We start from the raw sequence: 26,284 nt of genomic DNA on the forward strand, positions 1-26,284 counted from the left end.
GAAATCAGGATAAATAGAATCCAAAAAATTAGAATTTGCACTTCTTCTCATTATTTTCTCAGTCTTCTCCCTCCCTAAACCTCCCGCCTTTAGTCCCCTTCTCATTGCATGATTAAGTTAGTTCAATTGGTGATTAAGCATTGTTTGGTTTAAAAGGCTGTTTTCTATTTTCTTAACTTAAAAGGATAAATAAAATAAATATTTAGATTAAATTTGTTATTTAAATTTTAAAGGTAAAAAATCAAATAGGCATCCATCATTTATAAAATGATGTACATTTCATTTCTAATTAAAGTTAAATGGATACTTCTTCAATGATTTTATCCCAAAATACCTCTTGATCCAACACTATTATAATAGTTATCGCTAGTGCTATAACGTGTATAAACTATTCAGTTGCTACGACGTGTATAAAATGAATTTAGAATTTAAGATTTAGCATTTACAACATGTAGAAGTCACCTACCAAGTAGCTATTATAATATATATAAATTATCCACTATAACGTGTTTATGATGAGTTTAGGGTTTACACCCAATAGAAGTTACCCGATAGCTATTATAACATAAGATAATTTATGATTTAGAATTTAAGATTTAGAATTTCTGAATAATATTATATCAAAATATTATTTATCAATTTAGGTAAAATTATTTAAATTTTATTTAAATTACTTTAAAATAATTATATAAGCTATTATATAGTTGTTACAAATAACAGCTATTAGGTAGTACACGAGGTCAAAAAATATTTTCAAGATAAAATCAATAATGGAGTGTCCATTTTTTTTTCTTTAAAAAAAATGTACATTTAATATTTCTCTTAATTTGGGATTTGGGACGTCGTTTGGATTTTTGACTAATTTTAAAAGTAAAAAAGAAATAAATATTTAAAAATTAGCTAATTTACTCTTTGTTAGTCGATGATGCCAGCAAACACAGTGACGAGGAGCATGACCAAGATGCATAATCAGAGTGCCTAGGCGATCGACTCACTCGTCACTGGGACTTCGCCTAGCCACATGCCACCGACGATGATCATCGACGACGACAACATTGACACATTTGAATGTTACCGAACCAGTACATACTGGAATGCTACCTCAAGTTCTTATCTTTTTTTCCGCCAAATCGACATTGTCAACTGGGCTATGCCGCGCTGGCCACTCGAGCTCGAACTTGTTAGATCAGTTAGGGACCAGCAAAAGTTCAATTAAATTAAAATAATAAATTAATCAAAATTTAAAATTTAATTTGATTATTTTTAAAATTTATTTTTTTAATACAAATATTGATTATTTAGGTTAATTCGATTGGATGTCAATTTTAAAATTTTTAATTCAATTAAATAGAATAAATTGAATCTTAAAATTTTAAATTAAAAAAATCTTAAATTCATAATTCCGAACTAATAAAATTGAATAGAAATAAAAAGATCTATTAATTCAATCGAAAATAGAATTAACTGATGTTTTATCAATCAGTTTGTTTCATTTTTATCGAAAAGTTCGATTTACTTCAAAAAATTCGATTGGTTCCATTTTAATTAATTCACAGTTCGGTTCAGTTCCGTGTTAACTGAATATTAAGTCCTTTATAATCTCGATCACACTAATTCGGTTGGCCGGTGAAAGCATTAGGGTTCCCTGCGATGGCTCTCTGGCGACTCAGATCTGCCTTCCCTCTCTTAACCAAGGCTCTTTCCACCGAATCGATCCTTTGTGCTCGATTGGCCGCCGAGGGGTCCCTAGGAAACCTTAGCACGGTAAGATCTCACAGCCCGATCTTTGCAATTCTACCTTTTTTTCCAGTTTTCTTTTGTTGAGGGGCAGCCTTGTCCTATTCTCACGTTGAATTTGGTTTCGATTCGCAAATATTAATGTAGAGTGTGCTAGGAAATACGATATGTTTCTATTAGTTTAGTTAAGGTCTTGTATCTATCTCTGCAAGTTCTGATGTTCGTATGTTTTGATTATTAAAGATTGAGACCTTTTTCTGCAGGGGCTGAGGACCTTTGCGACCCAGACACAACCAACTGAAGCAAAGGTCAAGGTAAATGTGATAATGAGATGTAATTTCCATTATGTTTTTGTTATGTTATTGCTGCTTTTGGTTTATTTGCGAAAAAACATAGGCGCAGGGTGGTAGTGGAACATGTTGGATTTGATGCATTGCTATTATTCAACTCTATGAATTTAGGAAGAAATAGCTCAAAGCGAACTTTTTTAGTGGTTTGCCATCATGTAATCTGATAGTGTATGCGCTACTATGTTGTTCAATTCATCAATTTGTTTTTTAGATTTCTACACTATTGTAGATCTTCTTGGGGCCATATTCCATATCTGTGATTCACTCGAGTATGGAACTCTCATGGAGGATTTCAAAAGATTCATGCATGGGAATGAGAAACTCCTGAATTTTTTTCTCTCTTGTTCGTGTGGTCTTCTATGATTGAAACTAGTTCCTCATTTTTATTTCCAGCATAGTTAGTGTTTCCTTTCTTGTTGGTAATAGGAGACTTGACCTGTGCCTCTTGCCTTATAGCTATGTGGCTTATACTTTCTACAGATAAGATTTAGATGCATCACATCATGATATATATTGGCATATAATTTCAAATATGTGGAATGAGCTTTTATCTATGCAAGTTAGTCCTTTATTTTGCCACTGTAGATGGAATTGTATCCTCTGTATGACATCTTAGTCATGAATAGACTTTAACCATATCATAGTTTATTGATTGGATTCAAACCATATCATAGTTAACAAATGGTACAGATTAATTTGTGAACTGTATGAACCTAGAATCACCTGATGTTCTTTTCAACAGGGTTTTTGTGTTTTGAATCTTCACAAAATAAACATTCATTTACACCCTTTGGAGCGAGAATAGTAAACATGCGTGTAAGGCATTTTGTATATGTAAGGTTATTCATAATGCAGATACATGCACAATTGTGAAAATTAAATTAAGTAATAAATGTGCATGAGGTGGAAGGAAATTAAACTGCCTTCTGAGAAGAAAGGTGAAAGTTTCTAGTGGATTATTGAGAAGAACATTGTGGGTTTTCATTCTACCCTACACTTCATAGAGCTAAATGTTCTTACAGTGTAGGTTTCTTCTGGACTTAAAAAATGAAAACTCTTTATTATTAGAGATTAGTCAAAGTGGGAGTGAAAATGGTGCATGTGTCAAGTGATTGGGTGTACATATGCCAAATAAGGAATTCCCAATGGGTGGTTCTAACCAATTTTTTTGTCTGGCAAATAATTGTAATTGATTTCCTATCTTATGTTAGTTCATTAAATTTTCTTGTTTTTATTCATTGTATCATGATTGAATACAGGTGCCCTTGAAACTATTTGGAGGTTCTGGAAATTATGCAACTGCTCTTTTCATTGCTGCAACTAAAGCAAATGCATTGGACAAGGTTGAAGCTGAGATTCTTGATGTGGTAGAGGCTTCCAAGAGGAGTCCTCGGTTTTCAAAGTTCATCAAAGACATGTCAATTCCTAAAATGACCCGTGTCAAAACTGTCACTGAAATATTTTCTGAAGCTGGATTTTCTGATGTCACCAAGAATTTCTTAGGTATTATTCATTTCATTTCCTGTTTTGTGAACACTTTTGTCTACAAGTCATAAAATGTCTATATTGCTATTAGTCTACTATGTAACCTACACATTGCGACGTGTCTATCTATTAGTTTACTATGTATTCTATTTCATTGTTTTTTGGTGCTCTGATATGCTTTCTTGTGCATGGCAGTCATAAAATGTCTATGTTGCCATTAGTTTACTATGTAATCTACATGTTGCAACATGTCTATACTGCTAAAAGTTTACTATATATTCTATTGCATTGCATTTTTGGTGCTTTGATATGCTTTCTTGTGCATGGTAGATATATACTGTCACTTTACTACATATGCTATTCATAGTCATTTTAGGTGGCTATAGAGATGATATCCGGTGTATGCTAATCTATCTGTTTTTCTTTATGGCCTCTTAATATTGTTTGTTATCTTTAAAGATTAGTGTCTTGTCAAAGTGTGTCTCACTGGATTTCAGGTACCTGATACGTGATTTGTGTTTATGGCTAGTTTTTTTATAGTAATTTCTCAAGTAGTTGGATTAAATAGTTGATCATATGAGTTACTATGGATGATAATTGATAATGATTAATGACTACTTACATGCTTATGCCTTAGGACAAGTTGTGTATGCCTACCATGTTTTTGATCATGCATCACCCTTTTTTCTGCAAAATGTCTACGAGCTTCATGGATAACTTGTATTGTTGAATATTTAGTACTCAAGGAAAGGTTCATTTAGCTGTAAATCTATTGCGTATCTCAGTAAACCTATGTTGGTTCTTGCTATGATTTTCTTTTAAAAATGTCATTATCTATTCCTCTTCAGTATTCATATTTGAAGAACATTAACGGTTAATAGTAGGTCCTACATGTGATGATTTATTTTGTTCTAATTATTTCAGATTTCCAGCGTTACTGTTGTATGAACTGAATGGAGCATTTGTCCTATGTTCCTATCCATTTAATGAAATCAAGTGTTGAGACTTTCTATGAGATTCAATTGCAATTATAGATTGTATAACGTTGTGACTTTTCTTCCCCTTTTATTTATGCAAGCTGTCTTGGCTGATAATGGAAGGCTTGCACACATAGATCGTATTTCTAAGAGATTTGTTGAGTTGACTATGGCACAAAGGGGAGAAGTTAAAGTCATTGTTACAACAGTTATCGTAAGTCCTCTTAAATGATTTCTCAGCTGCACAATGGCTAACTTGGAATTCATTGTTAGTTAGAAAGCTCATGATTCAATATAAATGAACCATGATAAATGCTTATGCATAATATTGCCTGACTGTTATCTCTGTTGTTTGAAAATAAGATATCAGTTGATATTACATTATAGTTATTGTCTACCTCTTATAGGGATAGTACAGTCCTTTTAAAAAATGAGTTCTATGAGATTCTTCGCGATTTAGTTCATCAATTGAATCGAGTGTTATGGGTCATGTTCACGTTGAGTCCTAATTATTTACAGTTAAAAAATCAGATGGGCAGAATGCTTGGAAAAAAATTGAATTAGCAAATGAATAAACAAATGCATAAAATAAAAAAATTAATCAGCGAATATGGTATGTGCAATGATTTTTCTGATGCACGTTCTTCCTTCCCCCTCATTAAACATGTCCATCAACTAGTATTTCCATTAGAATAATTTTGCCTAGCATGTGTCACGGAATTTCATATTTGCTTTGCATGTTAGTTCAGCAGTTGTTGAGTACTACCTGTTGTTATTATTAAACTACAAATTGAATTCTTCATGATAGCTTAACTTTGACAGCTAGTGGTTGCTTTATCAAAATTTAACAAAATATTAGATCAGCAGTAAGCTATCAGTTAAATCAAATTTTAAGATGGTACCAAATCTAGAGGTCTTGTATTAAAGTCCTTTAATTTCTGTTATTTAAGGCAAAAAGTAAATTTTGTGAAGTTGATGCAGTGAACTTGTTGGACTGGCAGCTAGATAGTCCACTCTTGCAAGTTATCTAAGCAGATATTATTAAGAATTTTAGCTTTAGGAGTAAGTGACGCCAGTGAGAATCTAACATGATGCCTATGTGCCTTCTCGCATTCTAGCTGCTAAATAGTATTTGGTGTTTTTGTTGCCAGCCACTTCCTGCGGAAGAAGAGAAGGAGCTTAAGTTGACTATGCAAGATATTCTAGGGCATGGAAAAACTGCCAAGCTTGAGCAGAAGGTACTTTCTTTACCTACCATGTTAACGATACAAGAGTGGGTTTAATAACTTCTCTCACTTAACATATTTTGCTTTTAGATCGCAACAATCTGTTTCCTCAAACATGTTATTAAAAGAGATGTGGTTTCATGCAATATTTTCTTAAAGCTTTTCTGATAAATCTCTACATTTCTTGCTTTTGCAATATGGCAACAGATGTATCAATTCAATCTTCTTCATTATAACTCCATGTAGTTCAGAATGAGAGAGGATACTGTTTACTTAAACAAGCTAGTTTAATATTGTATACAACTTGTGCAAATGTTAATGATATTTGCATTTTGTTACTTTTTGCATAGTGGATTAAATTCTTTATTTTCATTCCTCCGAAATAGCTTTATGTTTTTTTTGCCTTATAATAAGTTCTTAGACCTTTGTTTATTCCAATTGCTTCGCCTTGAGACAGTCAGAATATTCTTTGTTGAACCATCAGTGCCATCTCATTTGATAAACCAGAAACCAGTCTGTTGATCTCCTTCCAGCTCGCTTTGTTTTCTATGAATTCTCATTTTTTTCACCTTTTGTGATTCTGACAGATCGATCCCAGCATTCTTGGAGGATTGGTGGTCGAGTTCGGAAACAAGGTCTTTGACATGTCGATAAAGACCAGGGCCAAGCAGATGGAAAAACTCTTGAGGGAGCCTATTAATTTTGACAACCTTTAGGCCCTCTCCGACATCCCTCGACGCTGCTGTTATTCTATGGTGGTGGTCGACTTGAAATAAATTTATGTGGAGTGAACTCTGAATGTTTCAAGGGTCGTTCCCTGAAACAGAATTCCATTTTTTTTTCTTTTGTTTTCGAGTTAATAAATGTTTAAATTACACTTACAATTGGCTGCCCCTGTAGACATGTTGATTGTATGAAAATTTGGATTTTTGACTTGGAGAACTACTCCGCACGGTAGGCGTCAGGAGCCTCCAACGGCCGTCGTGTCTTGGCCTACGAGGCCCATGATCAGCCACCACTCCTGTTTCGTCCTCTCCACAAACCTCTCCGGCCGCCGTGATTCTGCCTCGTCGTTGCTCCTGCTGACCAAAATGAAGGGGTGGCCAGAGGCCCAGCGCCAACTGCCGGAGCTTGGCACCGCCGATGGAGCTCATGCTGCCAAATGTACACGACCGACTCGTCCTGCTTCTCGTCCAGCCATCCGAGAACAGAATCGTTGCCTCTGTTTATAGACCTCCAATCAAATCGCTTGCGAAAATAAATTTTATCGAAAACTCATCGTAGTTTTTAATATATAATTCTTTCGCTTGGTAGGCGACGGGGCCGACGAGCCATGCCCTCCTCTAAAGATGCGGTAGAGGCGGTCGGCGAACTCTGCCTCCAAGCTGTCGGCCACCATGCCGAAGCTCCTCGTCTCCTATTCGATGATCTTTGGGAAAATTTTGGACTTTTCCGATTGAACCACGGTCCTGTTCTTCTGGCAAGATCTAAAAATGCATGCTTTTCCAACATTTCGGTTTTACCTTTGATTCTTTTCCATTAGTTTCTCCCAATATCTGCACTTGCACATTGTGCTTATGGATTACAAACTTGGATACACTTCGACACGATATTACACGGAGCGGTTGATTACAAACTTGATACACTTCGACACGATATTACACGGAGCGGTTACATTATCACACAGCCTGCGGCGCTTATGCAGCAGCGTTGACGAACCGGCAGTCTTTCCTGATCTCACCTTCATTCCCGGTCAGCGGATTGTTCTCCGACATCAACAGCATCGCCTTCGCGAACTGACTGTAGAAGTAGCTGTTGTCAGCTGCCATCAGCTTCACAAACTGGGCAGTGGCTGGGTAAGAGAGCAGCTGCTGGTCGACCTTGAGCAACCCCTTGTGATTCAGCAAGTTCTTGTAGTACATGTTGTCGATGATCATCGGCGTTTCGCGGTCGTTCCGGGAGTACAGCACTGCCTCCGGGTCAGGGTTGGGTGACGGGCAGCGATTGAGGAGGTACTTAGCGTACTCGGGGTCGATGGTCGGGTCGACGGTGGGGTAGAGGCGGCCGACGAGGTTGACGCAGTGCACTCGGCCAACAGTGTGAGCCCCTAAAGGCAAAAAAGGAATATGTCGACTCTGTTTACTTGGGGAGTACAAAATAGTAACTAAACAAAACAACCAGACAAAGTACCTAAGAGAGCGACGGTTCTTTCCGCGTCGATTCCTATGGATTTGAATCTGGAGAGAACGTGGGACATGGAGTCATTGTGGTTGGGAATTGACTTATCAATCACGTTTGCATGGCTTTGCTTGCTGTCTCTTCTACCAGTTTTCATGGGAATGAATGGACCTCCAAGCTACAAAGAAAACCCACCAGATTGTTTTTAAACGAAGGCACACACATAGATATATATATATATATATATATAGGATTTATAGTCATCATACCTTGACTACACCTTCTCTTGCAGAGAGCGCAATTATATCAGCACAAGACACAGTGGCAGGGCACGCCCTCTCCAGGGCTTCCTTGATGGTGTTCACGTACTTGAAGTTTCTCATGCCAAAGCTCCTATCAGCTGATTGCTCAGACAGAATGCTACCGGCCGTTTCCAGCAACAAAGACGCATCACAAGACTGCGCTCGACAACAATTCACAGCTCAAAGCACAAACATTTAATTTTAGTCTCATCAGAAATAAGGAATTTATTAAACAAATCTGACCTCGACCATGCAGTCATGGAAGAGATTCCTGACCCAAGACACAGCTGTGTTGCCATGCTCGTTGTAGAGCTTCACAACCTCTTGCTTAACAATCTCCTCGGCCTTGGGGCAGCTCTTGGAGTAGAAGTTTAGTGTGAGGCCAACACCTTCTCCTGCAAAATCAGTTTAAGTTCAAAATTTGTGATGCGGCCATACGAAAAGCTGTGAATTGAGGCTGACCTCTGGAAAGAGAACTCCAACATGCAAGGATTAATATAACTAACAGTCTCATCTTTATTTTCCGAGCTCCCTTTCAGCTGCCAGTTGATGAGGAAACGAGTCCTTGCATCTCAATTTATATGTGAGAGTAGTGTGTTGAGTTCTTATCTTGACACTGATGCAGTGGCTCCACCACGTGGCCAGTCGTCAACTTGTTTTTGGGATGCTTGCAAAAATGTGCAAACCACACGGGAAGTCCTCACCGACACTCCCAGGCAGGACAAGCAACAATCTGCAAGAGCCATTTCATATGGCAAAATGATGGGTACAATAGTTCATTAAATTCAAGTACATCAAGAGATAATATAGATCATTGTATATTTGTAAACCACACAATTTGCAATGCCATTTGCTTGATTGCTTATACATGTGCATGGCTTCTCGGTTGTTAGTGCATTGCTATCGCCTTATCTATGATTTCATTTCTTGGTCCACCAGTGCAATGGACCACAATGGAGCCGGTGAGTGTTAACATTTGATAGCCTTTTGGTTAGAGGTATGATTGTTATGGTGAGTGATTAACATTTGATTCTACATCTGCAAGGAGTCGAGAGTTATATAGACTTGCTTCATCGTGATTAAGAAGAATACTTCAAATTTCTATATGTCCCATCATTGATGTAGAAATGAAAAATGTCATTCATCATTATACTGCGCCATCATACCACTGGTTAGTGCCCCGATGTCACTTGTGATTTCTAAATGTCTAAAAACTGTTACAAACTAAAGCTAGCGCTTGGTTTTCCAGGTTATCAAGTGTCATAAAACCAGAGATGATTTTATTTACCATGTTAAAGATTGCTAGCTTTCAAACAATCACAAATGCCGTCTCTTTGACAATAAACACTAAGGATTATACAAGAAAGTGACCTTTGTTGGCCCTGAATGCACACTGCTGAAACAGTAAACAGATACTAAAGGTGATAAAGTGAGTAGTTTAAAATAAATGGTGAGCCAATCAAGAACAATTGCGTGATCCAATATCAATCAAAGACTGTTGAGGAGTCTCTTTTGCAGGCTGGCAAACAATTAACAAGAAAATGACCTCTGTTGGCATGGTCGCAGGGAATAGTAATCAGATATAATTCAAAAAATGAGAAAGTGGATACTTTGTTTATGCTATCAAATCTAGAACTCACCTTTCATCTTTTTCTATTGAAACCATGGACGTAGAAGGCATTTTATAGCATATAAGCAAGCATTTCCTCCAAAGACGGTAACTTTCATGACCTGATTCATGGCTAGGATATGACAGGGATGCCCTTTGCAATTTGCTACGTCAAAATGATAGTAGCACTGGCAGCCGAGCAGTACTGGAGAGACCCATTGAAAGCATTTCCCACATCTTTGTGTGGCGTGCACAATTGAGCTTGGCATAAACATACAGGCTTCAAGGGATTCTCAACTCGAGAAAACTACGATTTTCAATTCTAGTAGTGGAATAATATTGATTATACCTTAACAACCAAAATGGAACCCATCCTGAGAAACACCAACCAGACTTTTATCAGCGAGTAATAACATTAGCAACAAACAGTGATCGGAGTATGCATAATTTAAAAAAATACTGTTTCTATAAGTTGATTGGTTTTGCAGATGAAGGAAATATAATCAAATTTGCAGTGACATTCTATGGAATTGTTATCAGATTAGTGGTGTGCAAAATCTATTTGCAGGATCAGGAGCTTTAAAGGGTTAAAAACACAAACATTGAAAGATTTGTATTCCTGGCTGAGACTAGGAGGGGTGAGCCACCACCCCACCAGTGGATAACCTCTGAGGTTGATGAGCTTTCAATGATCCGGTGAAGGGCAAGCTCTGTGAGTCTATGTAAAACTCAAATGAGAATTAGAATGCAGGCCAAGGCAAACTTTGGCTCAGTACTCTGACGCTCAAATTAATTCTCCGGAGAGAAGAGGAGGGAAAGAGTGAAACAATAAAATAAGGGTTAAGAGATAAATATTGCGTATAACTCCGCCCACAAGAGTGGGCTTACTTTTATACTACATTTTCCCTAGATGAGAGATGGTGCTCACGTGCTCCATGTACTGATTGATGAGACGCTATATATGGGTATGGAAGATGTCCCATCGCCACGTTCTAGAGGCTCATGTCATCCCATGTCTTGTTGACCATGTTGTCCATCCGCCACGTCCTGACCGATGGGAAGCCACACACAGGTATGACAGTGTCCCATCGCCATACTCTACAGGTCACATCATCCCGCGTCCAGAAGATCCTGTCATCGCCATGCTCTAGAGAGAGCAACGAGGCTAAGCTGAGGTGGTCGAGCTCAGGAGGTCTGCAGGGTTCAGCAAAACTAGTTGAATTGAGGAGATCGATAGGATCAAACAGAACTGACTGAGCTGAAGAGGTCAATAGGGTCCAACAAAAATGACTGAGCTAAGGAGCTCGATAGAGTCGAATAAAACTAACTGAACTGAGGAGGTTAGCAAGGCCGAGAAGAGTTGGCTAAACTGAGGAGGTCGATAGGGCCGAACATAACTAGCTGAGCTGAAGAGATTGGTAGGGCCGAGTAGAGTTGGATGAGATGTGGAGATCAACAAGGCTGAGCAAAGATAGCTGACTTGAGGAGGTGGGCATGGCCAAGTTGAGTTGGTTGAGTTGAGGTCTTTTGTCGGGAAGACTTCTCGAGGAAGGTCAGCCTTTGTCGGGAAGACTCCTCGGGAAGTAGGCCTTTGTTGGAAAGACTCTTCGGGAGATAGGTCTTTGTTGGGAAGACTCCTTGAGGAGGTAGGCTTTTGTTGAGGAGGTCGACGGGTTAAGCAGAGCTGGCTAAGCTGAGGAGGTTGGCAGGACTGAATAGAGCTAGCTGAGCTGAGGAGATTGGCAGGGTCGAGCAAAGTTGGATGAGCTGAGGAGGTCAGTAAGGCCGAACAGAGTTAACTGAATTGAGGAGATCGACAGGGCCGAACAGAGCTGGCTGAGCTAAAGAGGTTGACAAAGACAAGCAGAGTTGGATGAGCTGACATCGGCAGGGCCGAACAGAGCTGGCTGAGTTAAGGAGTTCTGAGCTGAGGTGGTTGAGTTGAGGAGATCTTTTGTTGGGCAGCTTCTTTGGAGAAGGTCGATCCTTATTGGGAAGACTCCTTGGGAAGTAAACCTTTGTTAGGAAGATTCCTCATGAGGTACATCTTTATTTGGAAAACTCCTTGGGGGAGATAGGTCTTTGTTGGGAAGACTCCTTGGGGAGGTAAGCCTATGGTGGGAAGACTCCTCAGGAGATAGACATTTGTTAGGAAGACTCCTCGAGAGGAGTCAACGAATCAACTGGTCGAGTCGGCTCAGAAGTTGACACGCTATGTGGAGTCTATGTCGATCAAGTCTCAAGTTGTGTTGAATAAATCGTATGTTACCAAATTAAGGGAGAGTCGGATGAGCTGAGGAGGTCGACAAAGCCGAGCAAAGCTTGCCGAGGTCGGCATGGTCGAGTTGAAGTAGTTGAGTTGAAGAGGTTTTTTTATTGAGAAGATTCCTCGGGAGAGATCAGCCTTTGTTAGGAAGACTTCGGGAAGTAGACATTTGTTGGAAAGACTCCTCGAGGGAGGTAGGCCTTTGTTGGAAAGATTTATCGAGAGGGATCGGTGACTCGGCTAGTCGAGTCAGCTCGGCAGCTGACAAGCCATGTGCAATCTATGTTGATCAAGTCTCAAGTTGTACTGCATGACTCATATGTTGACCAAATTAAGAACCCGCCACGTGGAACCTTTACTTATCCCGCATCAATTTGCATGATAGAGTTGTTGTAAACCTCCTAAGTCAATGAAATGGTCTTGGTAATTTAAGAGTAAGACAATCCGATTTAATTAAGTTATAAGATAATAGTAAAGAAATTCAGAGGAGGCGTACTGCAGGAGGATAGTTAACATAGAATGTAAATAGTGAATGTGAGTAACCGTGGCAGTTCAGGATCTTGTTTCTCAAGAGGTAGAGTGACTAGAGTCTAATAATTCATTATCTTCCTTGGCATCACTTCCAGTAAGCTTACTTAACATGTTCAAACGCTCGGATAAACAACACTTTTTATCAATTCGATTTCCATGCCCACACAGAAGGAATAAAGTACAGTTTAAAGACGCATTTCTAAAACTATTACTCTATCAAATGCTTGGAGTCCAATCGTTTCAAGTGGAAATATATAAAAAAAAATTAAAATTACAATCTTTTCAGTTTTGAATCAAAAGGAAACATAATGTTGAATGAACTATTTTGCTAAGTTACCTAGATGTGCAGGCGATATATGTTATATACTAAATGCAGCCAAATATAGCTCAACTTTATACAAAATTAAACAGGAATTTATTTCAAAAGCAACATATATATATATATATATATATACAGACAACTTTCTTGTAAATGAAAAAAAAAAGACAATCAGTGAAATTTCTATCAAGATGAAGTTTCATAGAAGAATCTATTGTACTTATTTTTATCCTGCATTACAAGAGGTTATTTCTTGTAAACAAAAGCATACATAAATTAAGGATAAGGGTTCACATCCAAGATCTCTCAAAGTTTCTTAAATCACATCTCATGGTTTGTCTATTTAGAATTGCTAATTCTTAAATTCTCCTGTTATGAGAATTCCAATTCCAACCTCCTTTTCCTTCCATTCGGAGAGATGAGCAAATACCTAAATTGGGCTCTCTGCTACCGAAGACTCCGAACCACCTCTTACATGAAAATGCCCAATCAAGAGTCTAACAATGGTTTAATAGGTCAACTTTGGCAGAATATCAATATAACACTATTCGACAGACATAAAAAAATAATAATAATCAGTTTTGCCCTTTTCAATAGGACTAGGTTTTGTTACTCCATGTGCCAACACAAACCCCCCCCCCCCCCCCTGATATACACTTACTTGAAATCGGCCCCCAAAACTAACCTGCAATCAAGCATTTCGTCGAACAGGCGACAGCTCCTCCCCCAAACCTCGATAGAGATAATTCCTGGTCGTCATCACGGCACGGAGAACGAGTTCTCCAATTCAGTAAGTACAATGGCTGATGGCTCCCGCCGGAGATGATGAAGGTTTCTATAACGTGCAAGTCGGCAGAAAGCCGCATTCTGCGGCTGCTTGGTCGGGAAGACGAGCGGGCCGAGGGCTCAGGCCCAATTACATCTAACACTTCGTAACCCAAACATCTAAACTAACAAACCGTTTCTCAAACATATACCAGAACTTTAAAAAAGCAATTTTAATTTACCTTTTTAAATATATTAAAATTTAATTTCCCATGTAATTCTATCTGATCATCCATGTAGCATTGGTCATATCAGCAATAAAAATATATTGCAGAAATGTAGCTGAAGATGGCAGACTGGCCATTGACTGAGTCCATCACACTTATCGAATGGATTAGTGAATCGCCCATCTTCTTCATCCTTGATCATACCAACTTTGGCAACTGTCCCATACTCCTCTCCATCAAACTCCTACTCTTTAAACCAGTGAACTTTGCTCAGACAGTTAGGATTAAAATAATTTAAGCATAATAAGACACCTAGAATCTTGAAGGATAAAAGTCAAAGACCCACCAACACTAACCATTTTTGTCAACAAACCTTTGCCGAATATCTTCAGTCTTTTGTTGGATTTGACTGGGGATTTGTGGACCCACTCACCCACCTTCGTCCACCAAACAGCGTCTAATCAAATCAAGTAAAATACTACTGTTAGTGGCAATGAATAAGATTAGGCCGGTTGACAGGTGAGGTTGGACCACCTCGTGCTGGGTCGGAGCAGGACAATGTGACTTTAAAGCATCCAATGGGAATCGAATCCAACTTGACTGACCCAACCGCAACATTATATATGAACAAAAATACATGACAAGAAAACAAAAAAAAAAAAAATGCATGATAAGAATGTTGCATTAAATGGCAAGATTAGATCTGCATTGTGATAGGATAAGTGCCAATACAAAACTTTGATAGTGGCAATGCTGCAAGAAGACTACTCCATCCGACCATACATGACGTCACCCCACCCGTCACCCAACACAGACTCTGACCTTGAAATCAATGAACTTAAGAATGAGATGAAAAAAGGATTTTTTTTTATTTTTAATTATTCACTTTTGTTAAAGATACTGAGTTATTAGCGAAAATATATTTATAAGTAGTAGAAGAAGAAGGTAACAAGGAGAGACCAAATCTTATCTGCGGCGAGTACAGTTGTCACAAGCAGCAAGCACAGAACTTAAAAGCTCATGCTACGTACACACTCCACCACTCCTGCCATTACTCTGCCTCTCCTCTTCCGCCTCCACCTCTCGCCGCGTACAAATGCTGAAGCCCGGCGGTGTCAAGGTCTCCTCCAGCCCCGGGAGGGAGAAGCTACCCCCACCGATCGGCCTCGCGCGCCTGCTGTACGGCAAGGCCATCGGAAGCCGTGGCCGCCGACTCTCCGCCTCCGCCGCGCGGTCCAGCCCCATGTTCGTGTCGCGGAGTAGGAGCCGTGGCCGCTCCGCCTCGGCGGCGGCGGAAGCGGCCGCCGCCGCCGAGGAGGGCGAGCCTTCATCGCCCAAGGTCACGTGCATCGGTCAAGTCCGGATGCGAAACAAGAAGAGGACGCCGTCGGCGAAACAGAGGAAGGCGCCTTCGGCCAAGAAGCGGAGGAGTCACTCCTGCCTCGTGTCCTGCCACTGTTTTCACAAGGCTTTCCTCTGCGTCGTGTTTAAGACGCCCCCTGGCGGCGGCGGCGGCGGTCGACGTCGCTGGCTGTGGAGGCGGAGATGGAGCTGCATCCAATCCAGCCGGAGCGAGGAGTATAAAGAGAGGAAGAAGCCGGATCCGCTTAAGTCGCCACAGCCACCGGAGTTTATCACGTGCGCTACGAAGGAAGCAGATAAAAGAGGCGACAGCGAAGGAAAAAATGGGGAGGCGGTGGCCGTGCGCGAGGAACCACGGGTGTCCTTGTCATCGGAGACGACATCTTCTCCGCCGAAGAACGCGCTCCTCCTGATGCGCTGCCGATCAGCGCCGCACAACCGGGCGTCCTCGCTCGCCACCGGCCGGTTCGCGTTACCTTCGGACGAGGAGCTCGTGCAGCAGTCCGCTGCCGGAGAAGAAACAACACAGGAGGCCGCGGCGGAAGTGCAAGCGGAAGAGAAACATCAAGTAGAGGACGACGAGGCAAAAGGGTCAGAATCACAGCGGCTGTTAGTGCTGCCGCGGAGCAAGTCAGAGCCGGCGTGGCGGGCGGCGGCGAAGCTGGCTGTCCCGGAGGCCGCCTCCTGCTTCTGGCCCGCCCAGGTCAACGACAACCGGCTTCACTACACGAGCCCCACCCACATCTCCTCCTCACCACAGTGATTCCTCTGCTCTTCGTTCCCGTTCCAATGTAATAAAAAAATCACTCCTTTTCTTCTTCCTGCTGTTCCATTAATTATTGTTGGCGACCGGATCAAATCAAATGGAACAAGAAAAAAAAAATCACTGCACGAGTGGTGGCAAGGCGAGGCAGGGTGGTTATCGAGATCACTCCGGGAATCTGTAGTAGCTTTGGGCCATCTACCATTGGGATGGAAGCAGCAGATAAGACACAACGAGGTAGGTCCAGGGAGAAGGCAAGGCGTGGCCGTACGCCTCGGGAATAGTAGTAAACTGGAGATGGTCCCTCTCTCGTGTCGCCCGGCCAATCTCTATGTTCGAGGCGAGAAAGCCGAAGAGCCCTGCCAATGGCGGATCGCAGCGCAGGAGGTGGATGGCACGTGCTGGGTGTGGGTCGGATTCGGGCCGGTGGCTGATTTGATGTCTCGTGAGGTGTTTGTGCGCAATGGAGTAAGTGTTCGTGATGGGTCGCTTCGATGACGACGGGTCGACCCAATTTGACGTCGACTGGAATGAGACGGAACAATCCGGCAATCAATGTGGTGGGATCCGGGGTTTGGTTTCTTAAAGCTAGATATTTATATGTTTTTAAAGATTGTGAATTTTATTTTATTTTTCTAAAAATAAAAACATGAATCTAAGTTTTGGTTAGAGTTCTATTGATTATTGGGATTGACTCGGACGAATCATCTCAAATTGGACCATCTTACACCGGTTCAAAATCCGGTCCACGGCCTTGCAGTTAAAATGGGCCTTTAAAATGCAACACTATGCTTGGATTGCAATGATCCACAAAATGTCAAAGTAGAAGTTTAAATCAACAACAAAGTTAGCAGCAAAATAGCCAACATTCGATTGGTTGCAAAGAGTGGCTGCATTAGGTATTTAATTATGCTTGGATTTGTGTTTTTATTTTTCCATAAAATTTGAGATCTATGTGGTGGTTTGTTGTCCATTGTAATATCTATTAGATCTATGTGGTGCAATTAGAGGGAGGGAAAAGCTGTAAATTTGATACATCAAATTGATCAAATTTTACCATTTTGAGACATTATTGCATCAAAAGTTGATCAGTCGATTGAAACTATGAATCATCGATTAGTGTCTTGATACATTGTTTTCCACCTGGCTCATATTTTATCTAATAACCAAAATATTTATGTCTCTGCACACACGCACCAGAAGTTGTTTGGGTACTTATATTGGCACGTGGATATAGTAATTGCTAGATGACTATTGCATATTTAAATACTTTTTAAATTTTCAATTTAGTTGGCCATCTATCCTTTTTTTTTTTTTGGTTAAGGTTTGGACTTGTATCACATAGTTGATTGCTTATCTTAAAATAGTTTCAATGACTCTCTTATTCTAGTTACTACTTTTCAAGATTCCAACTACGTGAGTTTCCTTAGTGTGTACTTCAACTATATCATTGCAAAAGAGATAAATGATCGTATCGAACGGCCTCTTAAATTCTTAAATAAGAAGAATTAATTTTTTAAAGACATAAACCCATGAAAATTCGAACTCTACTCTATTATTATAAATTTACAACCTGAATATCAACTCGCTACACCCGTAAAGGCCTATTGAGCTTTATCTTAAACACATCAAGAGTTATCACCTTTGTACACATGTTTGGTCACTTCAATTTTTTTTATTTATTTTTGATAATTCTAGTATCTAGTTCTTATAATTAATCATGGAAATCATTGAGTCAATCCCATGAAAGTCCTATTCACCACCGGAGTAAATTCAAAAGCGAGCGTGGCTCCGTGCTCCATTGGAAAAAAAAAAAATATTCTGTAGTGCATCATAGCCAACATCCCAAATTTTCCATCTTATTAGAAAAAAATATTCTACAGTGCGTCATATTTAAGATTCAAATCATGAATGTTTGAGTAAATCACTAAGTACTTTACTGTTCCACCATTACTCGAGGATGATCACTTCAATGCAATAAAAAATGATTTCGCCACCCCAAGTGGCCCATTATTGTCGCTCTCACAATGACATATAGTATGTAAGTTAGATATCGAGAAGACCCCAAGTGGGAGGGCATTCCACGACTATCAACCTCCTAATTCGACCCGTGACCAATGCGACAAATCTATCACTTGAGAAGTAACTCGACTATGCCCTAAGGGATCATCACTTCAATGTGGCAAAAAGGGATAATACCCACCTTAAGTACCCCTCAACGTCGGTCCAATAATGATTTTAAGAGAGGTAAATCATGGTGACCAAGTGCGGAGCCACGTTAATGTCTATCCAAGCTATAACTCCGAGGCCTGACGGTGTTGAGAAGGAGAACAAGCACAAATTTACAACGAGAGAAAAGAAAATTTTGAGAGAAAAAAGAAGACCGCCCGAAGTGACAACATTGGCATAGCTGTTCATGGCCCAAAGCTCGAGATCAGCCCGAGTGGATGACTCTGGTTGGCTCTGCCATTGACGATGACCAAGCGGACTCTTTAGGTGGGAGAGCATTCCACACCATCAACACCGCAATTCGACCAGTGTATAATGCGATAAATCTGTCATCTGGGAACTAACTTGACTATGCCCTTGGGGATGGTCACTTCGACCCGAGTACCAATTGTTTTATGCCCATGTGGTCATTTTAAAAAAAAAAATGATAATCCCAGTAGCCACATCTCTGGGGTGATCGGCCCGGTCCACGGAAGTTTCCCACCGACCACCAGGGTAAATCGGGAAACGCATACGACGGCCAATCCAAATATCCAGCATCCTTTGATTGTGTTCCCCATTTGGAGGAAATTAAATTTCCTGCAAATACTGTCGTAGCTAGGGATCGAATTGCGGGTCCCTGAATTACAATCCGAATGTCTTCCCGTTGCACCATTGCCCCGGGGACCCATGTGGTCACTTTAAAAAATGATAATCCCAGTAGCCACATCTCTGGAGGTGGTCGGCCCGGTCCCACGGAAGTTTTCCACCGACCACCAGGGTAAATCGGGAAGCGCATACGACGGCCAATCCAGATGCCCAGCATCCTTTGATTGCGTTCCCCATTTAGAGAAAAATTCCTGTAAATACGCCGTAGCTGGGGATCGAACCGCGGGTCCCTGAGTTACAATCCGGATGTCCTACCGTTGCACCATTGCCCCGGGGACCCCATGTGGTCACTTTAAGATCTTATGTGTGGAAGATCAATGATCCTTCTGCCAAGATCATTCAACTCTTACTTATGTAGGTCGTTTTCTTCATCTTGTCATTGGTACCTCAAAGTCGAGTGATTCAGCATTCCATTCTTGGATTATAAATTATGGAATTCCCGAAGATTTAGTTTTGGCTTGAGAAAATATTTAGTTTCGGTCACCAGTTAGCCTTACTCCACGCTGCTATAAAGCATGCGCCAAGTCCTCAGATCGCAGGAGACACTTAACATGGTCCGAGAACTGATCGGTACGAGCCACAACAATGGAATCAGTCCTCCCCATGGCGGAGGTCGGTGCCATCATTGGTCGCCTGTTAACCAGCTCATTTCCGTTCCATAAATTATTCAGCTTCCCTGCACCACTTTTGGCCTTCACTCTTCACCACATGCCACTTTTCCTCTCTTCTTTAATCTCCTGATCAGCCAGCTCACTAACCAGTTGCTCCAGCTAACTCACAGCTCGAGTCTCTCAGTTAACACTACAAGCCCACCACTCTCCTGTAGATTTTGCTCCACGGTTGTCCACCATCGAACAGAGCAGCAGGATATGGCGAACATATACAGATAGGAATTTAACAGCTGGCCACTCAGTACTATATATTCCGTTTGGAGCTTCAATTTTATTAAGTTGAAACGTGCCTGATGCATGTTTAATCTTCATTTTTTTTTATGGTGGGGTGTTTCCGGTAATGGCGGATTCCTACGAAATCACGTTGTTTGGAGCCCATTTCTTCTATGCTTAATATTCACGAAACATGCATCCTTTTTATCTTCCGTCGAACTCCCTCAAACCAAGCTGTAGCAGACTAGCAGTAGCACCGCCAATTCCTTATAATTTATAACCCTTCCACTTCCTCCGTTCTGCCATTAATTCGTCACTTCACAATTGGATTGTGCAGTGTCGTGGTGGAAGGATTCGCGAATGGGGAAGCGGTTTGGGGACACGACGCTGACCAAGGTGTTCGTGGGAGGGCTGGGGTGGGAGACGCGAGAGGAGGCGCTGCGCGAGCACTTCGACCGCTTCGGCGACATCCTCGAAGCCGTCATCATCTACGACAAACACACCTGCCGTTCCACGGGCTACGGCTTTGTATGCATTTTAATATTTTCCTTTAAAAGATGTAAATGTTTAATTTGTCGTTAAGTTGGCTTCAACGCCTGCCTCTGCGAACGTCAGGTGACGTTCGAGGAAGCAGAGGCGGCTCGAAGCATGCGTGCGAAGACGCGACGCCGGTAATCAACGGCCGTCGCGCCAACTGCAACCTCGCTTCCCTCGGCGCCAAGCGAGCTGGCCTCCGAGCCGAGCCTCCGTCCACTCCGGTGCCGCTCTCCGCTCACGGCCCACACCACAAACCGCCTCCAGGTACCGCGCCCCGTCCCATGCGAACCAATATATACGCCGTCTTTTAAAAAGCGACCGTTTGGTGATGCTATCTTTATTGTGCTCGATTATCGGCGCCGCCGCAACCCCCAATGCTACTACTGCCATCGCCACCGTGCCGTACGCCATCGAGCCTGCTCCGTCCACAGGTCGGTCATCTCAATTCAATCACAGTTGTCACATTTCCTTGTGAGTTTATGGTTGTTGATCATACCAAAACGAAGAAAACCCAAGAAAACGCTTGTGTAGGGTTTAGTTTGTCATCCTCTAAGGCTCAGCGACTGCCAAGAAAATGCTTAGATTAGTCTGTTTCCATGAAAGGATAATGTGCATTGTTCGCTTGATTGCATGACCAAAAGAGTAGAATAGGAGTTGTTCATTTATCCACGTACAAAATGAAACTTCTTCAAATTGCCCATTTGTACATTAAAGAGGTATTCTATCATCACTCAAACCTTCTGTTTTGAATCGTAACCCATCTTGAATATTACTTTTCCTTCGCAGCTGAACTTCGACTACGTTAAAACTTGTTTATTTTTTTGTTTAAGATTAACTAACAACAATTAATATTGATTTTATAATTCATGTAAAAATATTAATGTAATGTATAAAATTTATATTATTTTTATTTTTAACATATTATAGATAATTTGGAATTGTTAAAAAATGCATAAAGGACTATTTTTTATGTACGTATTTAAATAAAAAAGAGTAAATAAATTTTTTCATAAATAAATTGAATTGTAGCCTAGTGCGCAAACTTATTAATTTACAAACTTTTACAAGTTAATAAATAAGGTTTAGAGAATTAGATTTATAATTAAAATTTAAATAAGTTAATATATATATTTAATTATAAATTGACACAAGTCTTATATTAAATCTATTATATATATATATATATATATATATATATATAAATATTGAATAAATATAAAGAGCATTTAACCTTTGATTCAATTAGAATTAAATGCTACCCTTTGTAGTACTTTGTGAATGGGCTTTCATATAATTCTTGCACAAAATGAGGGCTCAAAAATGGTGGATTCAAATACAAAACCTAAGCTAAATTAGCGAAACAAAATTAGAGCTATGATGAAGTAGAAGGAGCAACTATATATATAATATGTTAGGACTCGTGCGAACTAGAGAGGATAAATAATTCCGATTCATGTCGTCGTTGAGAATGCAACGGAAGCTTAAAAATACAACACCATACACAATCAGCTTTTTTTTTTTTGTCATTTTTCATTTGCCAACTTATTTTATGGTAAACTTCTAATGCTTTTGCACCAACTATTTCATCAATAATATAGAAAGTTATGCATCATTTTTTCTGGAATTGCTTGCAAGGAGCTCCTAATTATTTTTTGAAATCATCTGAAAATTCAAAAAAAAAAAGTTATTGGAAACTAATTTTTTAAAAAAAATATTGTAGAAGTAATTAAAGTCAACTTTCAAACTCTACTACTAGCTAGAAAACTATAATTGAATTGTTAGATATCAACAAGAAAGTCCAAGTTCATAAATATCGTAGAAAGCATAGGACTAGTTCAAAGTAAAAATTCTTTAATGGGAGAAGGTCAAATATGGTTAGCTGCTCGAGGAGGTCCCTACTAATCGTAATTAGTTCCTAATTAAGAGGTCCCACTAAATGGACGAAAACCATATTCATCTTATTTTCTTCTTCTCTCCTCTCCAATTACTATCACTGCCACCTGGTCATCTCCATCCAGTCATCTAGTCTCTAATTGTGATTGGTCGAGAGAATTCAAGGTATATAGTTCTAAAGTCGTCTCTTTCCTTATCTAATTAAGAGGTTGAACGAATTCTTATAAAGTTGTCTCCTTCCTTATCTAAGAGGGTGAGCGGTTGGTGGAGAAAGTGATAGTGAAATTTGTCGATAATTTGAATGAAGTCTATTGGTCATTGGAGTCATTTGGCATGCTTCAATGCCATGTTCCTTCGTTGACAATGGTGATATAGTGATAGGTGAGGTTTTTGAATATAGTGGCCGATCGAGTCAGTGGGAAATGAATGGAATAGTTGCAAAGTTGTTCAAGGGTTGGAGTGGCACGATAAAGGCAATGAGATTCAAGAAGAGGAAGAGGATCGAGTATTTCCCTTTAGAAGGTTCCCAATTCAGCTATCCTAGCTATTGTATTGCTAGGGCAAAAAAGACCTCCTTCGCCTTAGATTTAACATAATGATATATATACTTCAATCCAATATAAAAATTATGAACCAAATAAGTGTTCATCCAATGTCAAATATTGGGACCTAAAATTTATTTTTGAGTCTTTCATGTGTTTTTTTTAAAGTGAATTTCATTATGGTTTTGACAATTCATATTGAATTGTCGATCATTAAGAACTTCTCCATCAGTGGAGGACTATTCTAAGGCTACGAGATAGCTTAAATGTTATTTTATATGTTTATATTATTTTATTTACTGATATAATTTGATAAATAATATTTTAAATTCAAAATATTTCAAAATTGATATAGATGATTTTTCATAAAAGAATATGAGAATATTAAAATTCTAATATCGGAATTTGGAAGGCTTGATCAGATATTTTATTAGAAAGGGTGTGATTATAAATTTTTGCTCAACGAAATAATCAGAATATCAAGGGGATTAGTGTAATTTGAGGCTGCAGATACGTACAACGTCGTGGGCGCGAATGGTTTCCATAAACGGATAAAATCCTAGCCACGTCGAATGCGACTCGCTCCATTTACTGACATCCACGTCATCGGACAGCACCCCACTTGCCATTTACGGATAAACATATTTAAGAGCGCTTTGTCGGTCAATCATCGCCAACGACTACATGTGAATAATTGTGCAAACTTTGAAAATACTTTTGTTTTTATTAAGACAATCTTTTAAAGTCCAATTTAACTTATTCTGAGATTTTTTTCAAAATTTATTGGGTGGAAAAATTAAATTTTTTAAAATACATACATAAATGAAAGAAAAAAATAAATAAAAAGTATATCCAAAGAAAAACGATAATGTAGATGAGAAAAGAGGAGTTGCAACTTGCAAATATATTAAAGGATTTTTCATTGATTGAGTTTTATTAAAAAAAGTTGTTTATTATTATTTCTAATTATTATTTTATCTATTTTTTCCAAAATGATATAAAATAAAATTTTAGTGAAATTGTCATAGTACGAAAAAAAAGTTTTAATATAAATTTTTACATAATCTTTCAATTTTTTTAATCTATTGTTTTTAAATCTAATTTATCCTTGGTAGATCGAACAACTACTAAAATCTCATTTATTTTCACTTAGATTTTTTGGTTTATGATTTATCCAACCAATAAACATACAAATGCTTCAACAAATTTACAATTACTTTTAACATCTTACTAAATATACATTTTTCTTAGTTATATTGACTTTAATAAGGTTGACTTTTCAAAAATGCAAGGTTGGAATATGTTTCTGTAATTTAAATATTGTTTAACAAAAGTCGACAATCTATTAAAAAAGCAAAAAACTAAAGCTGAAAATTCCGGATTTGGCCCCCCAAATAAATATAATATAATTTGATAAAAGCATATTACGTGGGAATCCAAAAAATAACCGATAAAGGCCCTTTTAATATCCAAATGTATTTTATAACATGCATGCGATTCTCATGCATTTATTTTTTAATCAAGAAAAATCTTAATAATACGAACAAATCAAATTATTTATCACCCTTTTGACTTTTTTTTATTAAAATGAATCAATTCCTTGTTTACACTCAATGTCATGGACCCACATGGCCTACAATATTTATAGTGATACAAATTTGTTATTATTAAATGTGTCAATACCTAGGAAAGCAATTGGCATCATTAAATAATTAATTACTTGGTTCAAGTTAATCTCTTTAGCTAGCCTTTTGGTGCTCCAACGGACAACCCTATTTAACATTTGAAAGGTACTTGCGCATAACTTTGCATCGACGTTTGGTAATAGAGTCCAATAAACGTGGACATACGATTTCAATTATTTTTAATAAAAAACGACTAATGCTTTAGTTGAAAGTTGACATTTTTTTAAGTATTAAGCACATGATATCATGCGCATTAATTAGAATTGTAGGAAGAAAGATGCAACTTGATATGCATCACAAATTGATTTTATTATTATTATTATTGTTTTAAAATAGAACCAATACTTGTTCCGGTTTTAAAATAATAATAGTTTTTTTTTACTATTTTTCTTATAAAGAAAGAAAGGTCCATGGTGAAGATGACGACTTTACTAGAATGGATCATTGAAAACTCATTCATCAATGGTTGCACACTTGAAATTATGTCATGATTATATTTAGATGAAATTCAATATAGGAAAATAAAATTCATACTTTTATAAGAAGATTAAAGGATATTTTGATATTATAAAAATTTAGAATATGTTTTATATATATAAATTATTTAAAAAAGTGATCCATAAGTTGTTTTTATTAAAACGTTGTATTGGTCTTAAGCTAAAACGATGTGACTGGTTTGAAATCCCTGATAAATGCTTTGTCCAAATTAGGTTAGAATTCTCACTCCAAATTAAGCCAAGAAGGGTACTTGAACCTAATTGATTAAGACGTTTATGAACATTAATTTAACCCCTATGAGTTTGACTTATAGCAAGGTCAATTGTCTATATATATAATGTCATACATTTATGATTATATCAAATTAAAATACTTTCATTTGCATCTCAAAGTTATCTTTTACAAATAATATTTTCTTTTTTTTAATGTCAATTTGCATCTCATTTTTATGGGTGGAAAGCAACGCAAGTATGATGATGGAAGAATACGGATCGTAAAAGATCCAAATCAAAATATTTTACAAATTAATTAATATTCGTGAGATTTACATTTTTTAAGGATAAAAAATTGCTGTGGTGGGGAGTGAGGACATGACACACAACATATATATTCTACAACTTTTTGAATAATAATAAAAGGATAATTATTTATTAATTTATAATTGATTTCGTGGTCCGAAGCCATTTACTTTACTAGAAGAGCCTAGAGAGAAAGGAAAACTGGTCCCGGTAGCGGGCGGAGCGTCGGCGGATGATGACCGGCTGCAGCCGGTGATGGGCCAAATGCGGAAAGCAAAGAGCACCCCACCTGCTTTAATTTGGAATATTTTTAAAAATATCTCTTAAGTTTAATGGCTGTTTAAAATACCCTTTAATATTTCATTAATCCTAAAAAAAAAGTCATCTTACAATACTTTTTGACCTTTTCAAACAGTTTGATGGATAATATTTGTATTTGATATCAAAACTATGCTTAATTTGAAATTTGACCTAAATGATCAAATTTAAATTTATTAATCGAATTAAAATATGCCTTTTATCGTATTTAACCAATACTATCATAAATTAATGCCCCCTAAAATAGCTTATGGCCTACCTATCATTCATCAAAAAATCAATTAATTACATCAATTATAGTTAATTAAAAAGAATAAAATATGTCTATTCAATTAATTTTATTTTCGTTTTTTGTTGGTGTGTCATGATATGGACCACATTAAACTTGACATTATCTTAATATTCTACTATAAAAAACTCTCCTCTCATCCTTAA

At 38.5% G+C, this 26,284-nt stretch overlaps 4 protein-coding genes across 4 annotated transcripts; 3 read left to right on the forward strand and 1 right to left on the reverse strand.

The window, feature by feature from the left end:
* The first annotated feature begins 1,604 nt into the window (after positions 1–1,604).
* On the forward strand, positions 1,605–6,720 carry LOC141836302 (ATP synthase subunit O, mitochondrial). Its single transcript, XM_074723765.1, has 6 exons — positions 1,605–1,764; positions 2,001–2,051; positions 3,347–3,590; positions 4,651–4,763; positions 5,701–5,787; positions 6,363–6,720. Exons 1-6 carry the CDS (start codon positions 1,651–1,653, stop codon positions 6,489–6,491), a joined length of 738 nt encoding a protein of 245 aa, XP_074579866.1. The 5' UTR covers positions 1,605–1,650; the 3' UTR covers positions 6,492–6,720.
* Positions 6,721–7,276: 556 nt separating this feature from the next.
* Positions 7,277–8,811, reverse strand: LOC141840765 (peroxidase 21-like). Its single transcript, XM_074728832.1, has 5 exons — positions 8,718–8,811; positions 8,499–8,650; positions 8,223–8,411; positions 7,966–8,131; positions 7,277–7,882 (listed from the first exon to the last, which is right to left on the reverse strand). Exons 1-5 carry the CDS (start codon positions 8,767–8,769, stop codon positions 7,473–7,475), a joined length of 969 nt encoding a protein of 322 aa, XP_074584933.1. The 5' UTR covers positions 8,770–8,811; the 3' UTR covers positions 7,277–7,472.
* A 6,129-nt stretch (positions 8,812–14,940) lies between these two features.
* On the forward strand, positions 14,941–16,781 carry LOC141844558 (uncharacterized). The gene has a single exon (XM_074732598.1). It carries the CDS (start codon positions 15,069–15,071, stop codon positions 16,095–16,097), a length of 1,029 nt encoding a protein of 342 aa, XP_074588699.1. The 5' UTR covers positions 14,941–15,068; the 3' UTR covers positions 16,098–16,781.
* Positions 16,782–20,218: 3,437 nt separating this feature from the next.
* LOC141825910 (putative RNA-binding protein ARP1) lies at positions 20,219–20,870 on the forward strand. The gene is given in 4 exon segments (XM_074713177.1): positions 20,219–20,386; positions 20,474–20,500; positions 20,503–20,666; positions 20,711–20,870. Coding segments are annotated over 4 exon segments (519 nt in total).
* Positions 20,871–26,284: the final 5,414 nt, after the last annotated feature.

This window comes from Curcuma longa, chromosome 1, assembly GCF_044706935.1.
Source record: "Curcuma longa cultivar G26 ecotype Majalengka, Jawa Barat chromosome 1, ITB_CL_G26_1.1, whole genome shotgun sequence".
Classification (NCBI taxonomy): Eukaryota; Viridiplantae; Streptophyta; class Magnoliopsida; order Zingiberales; family Zingiberaceae; genus Curcuma; species Curcuma longa.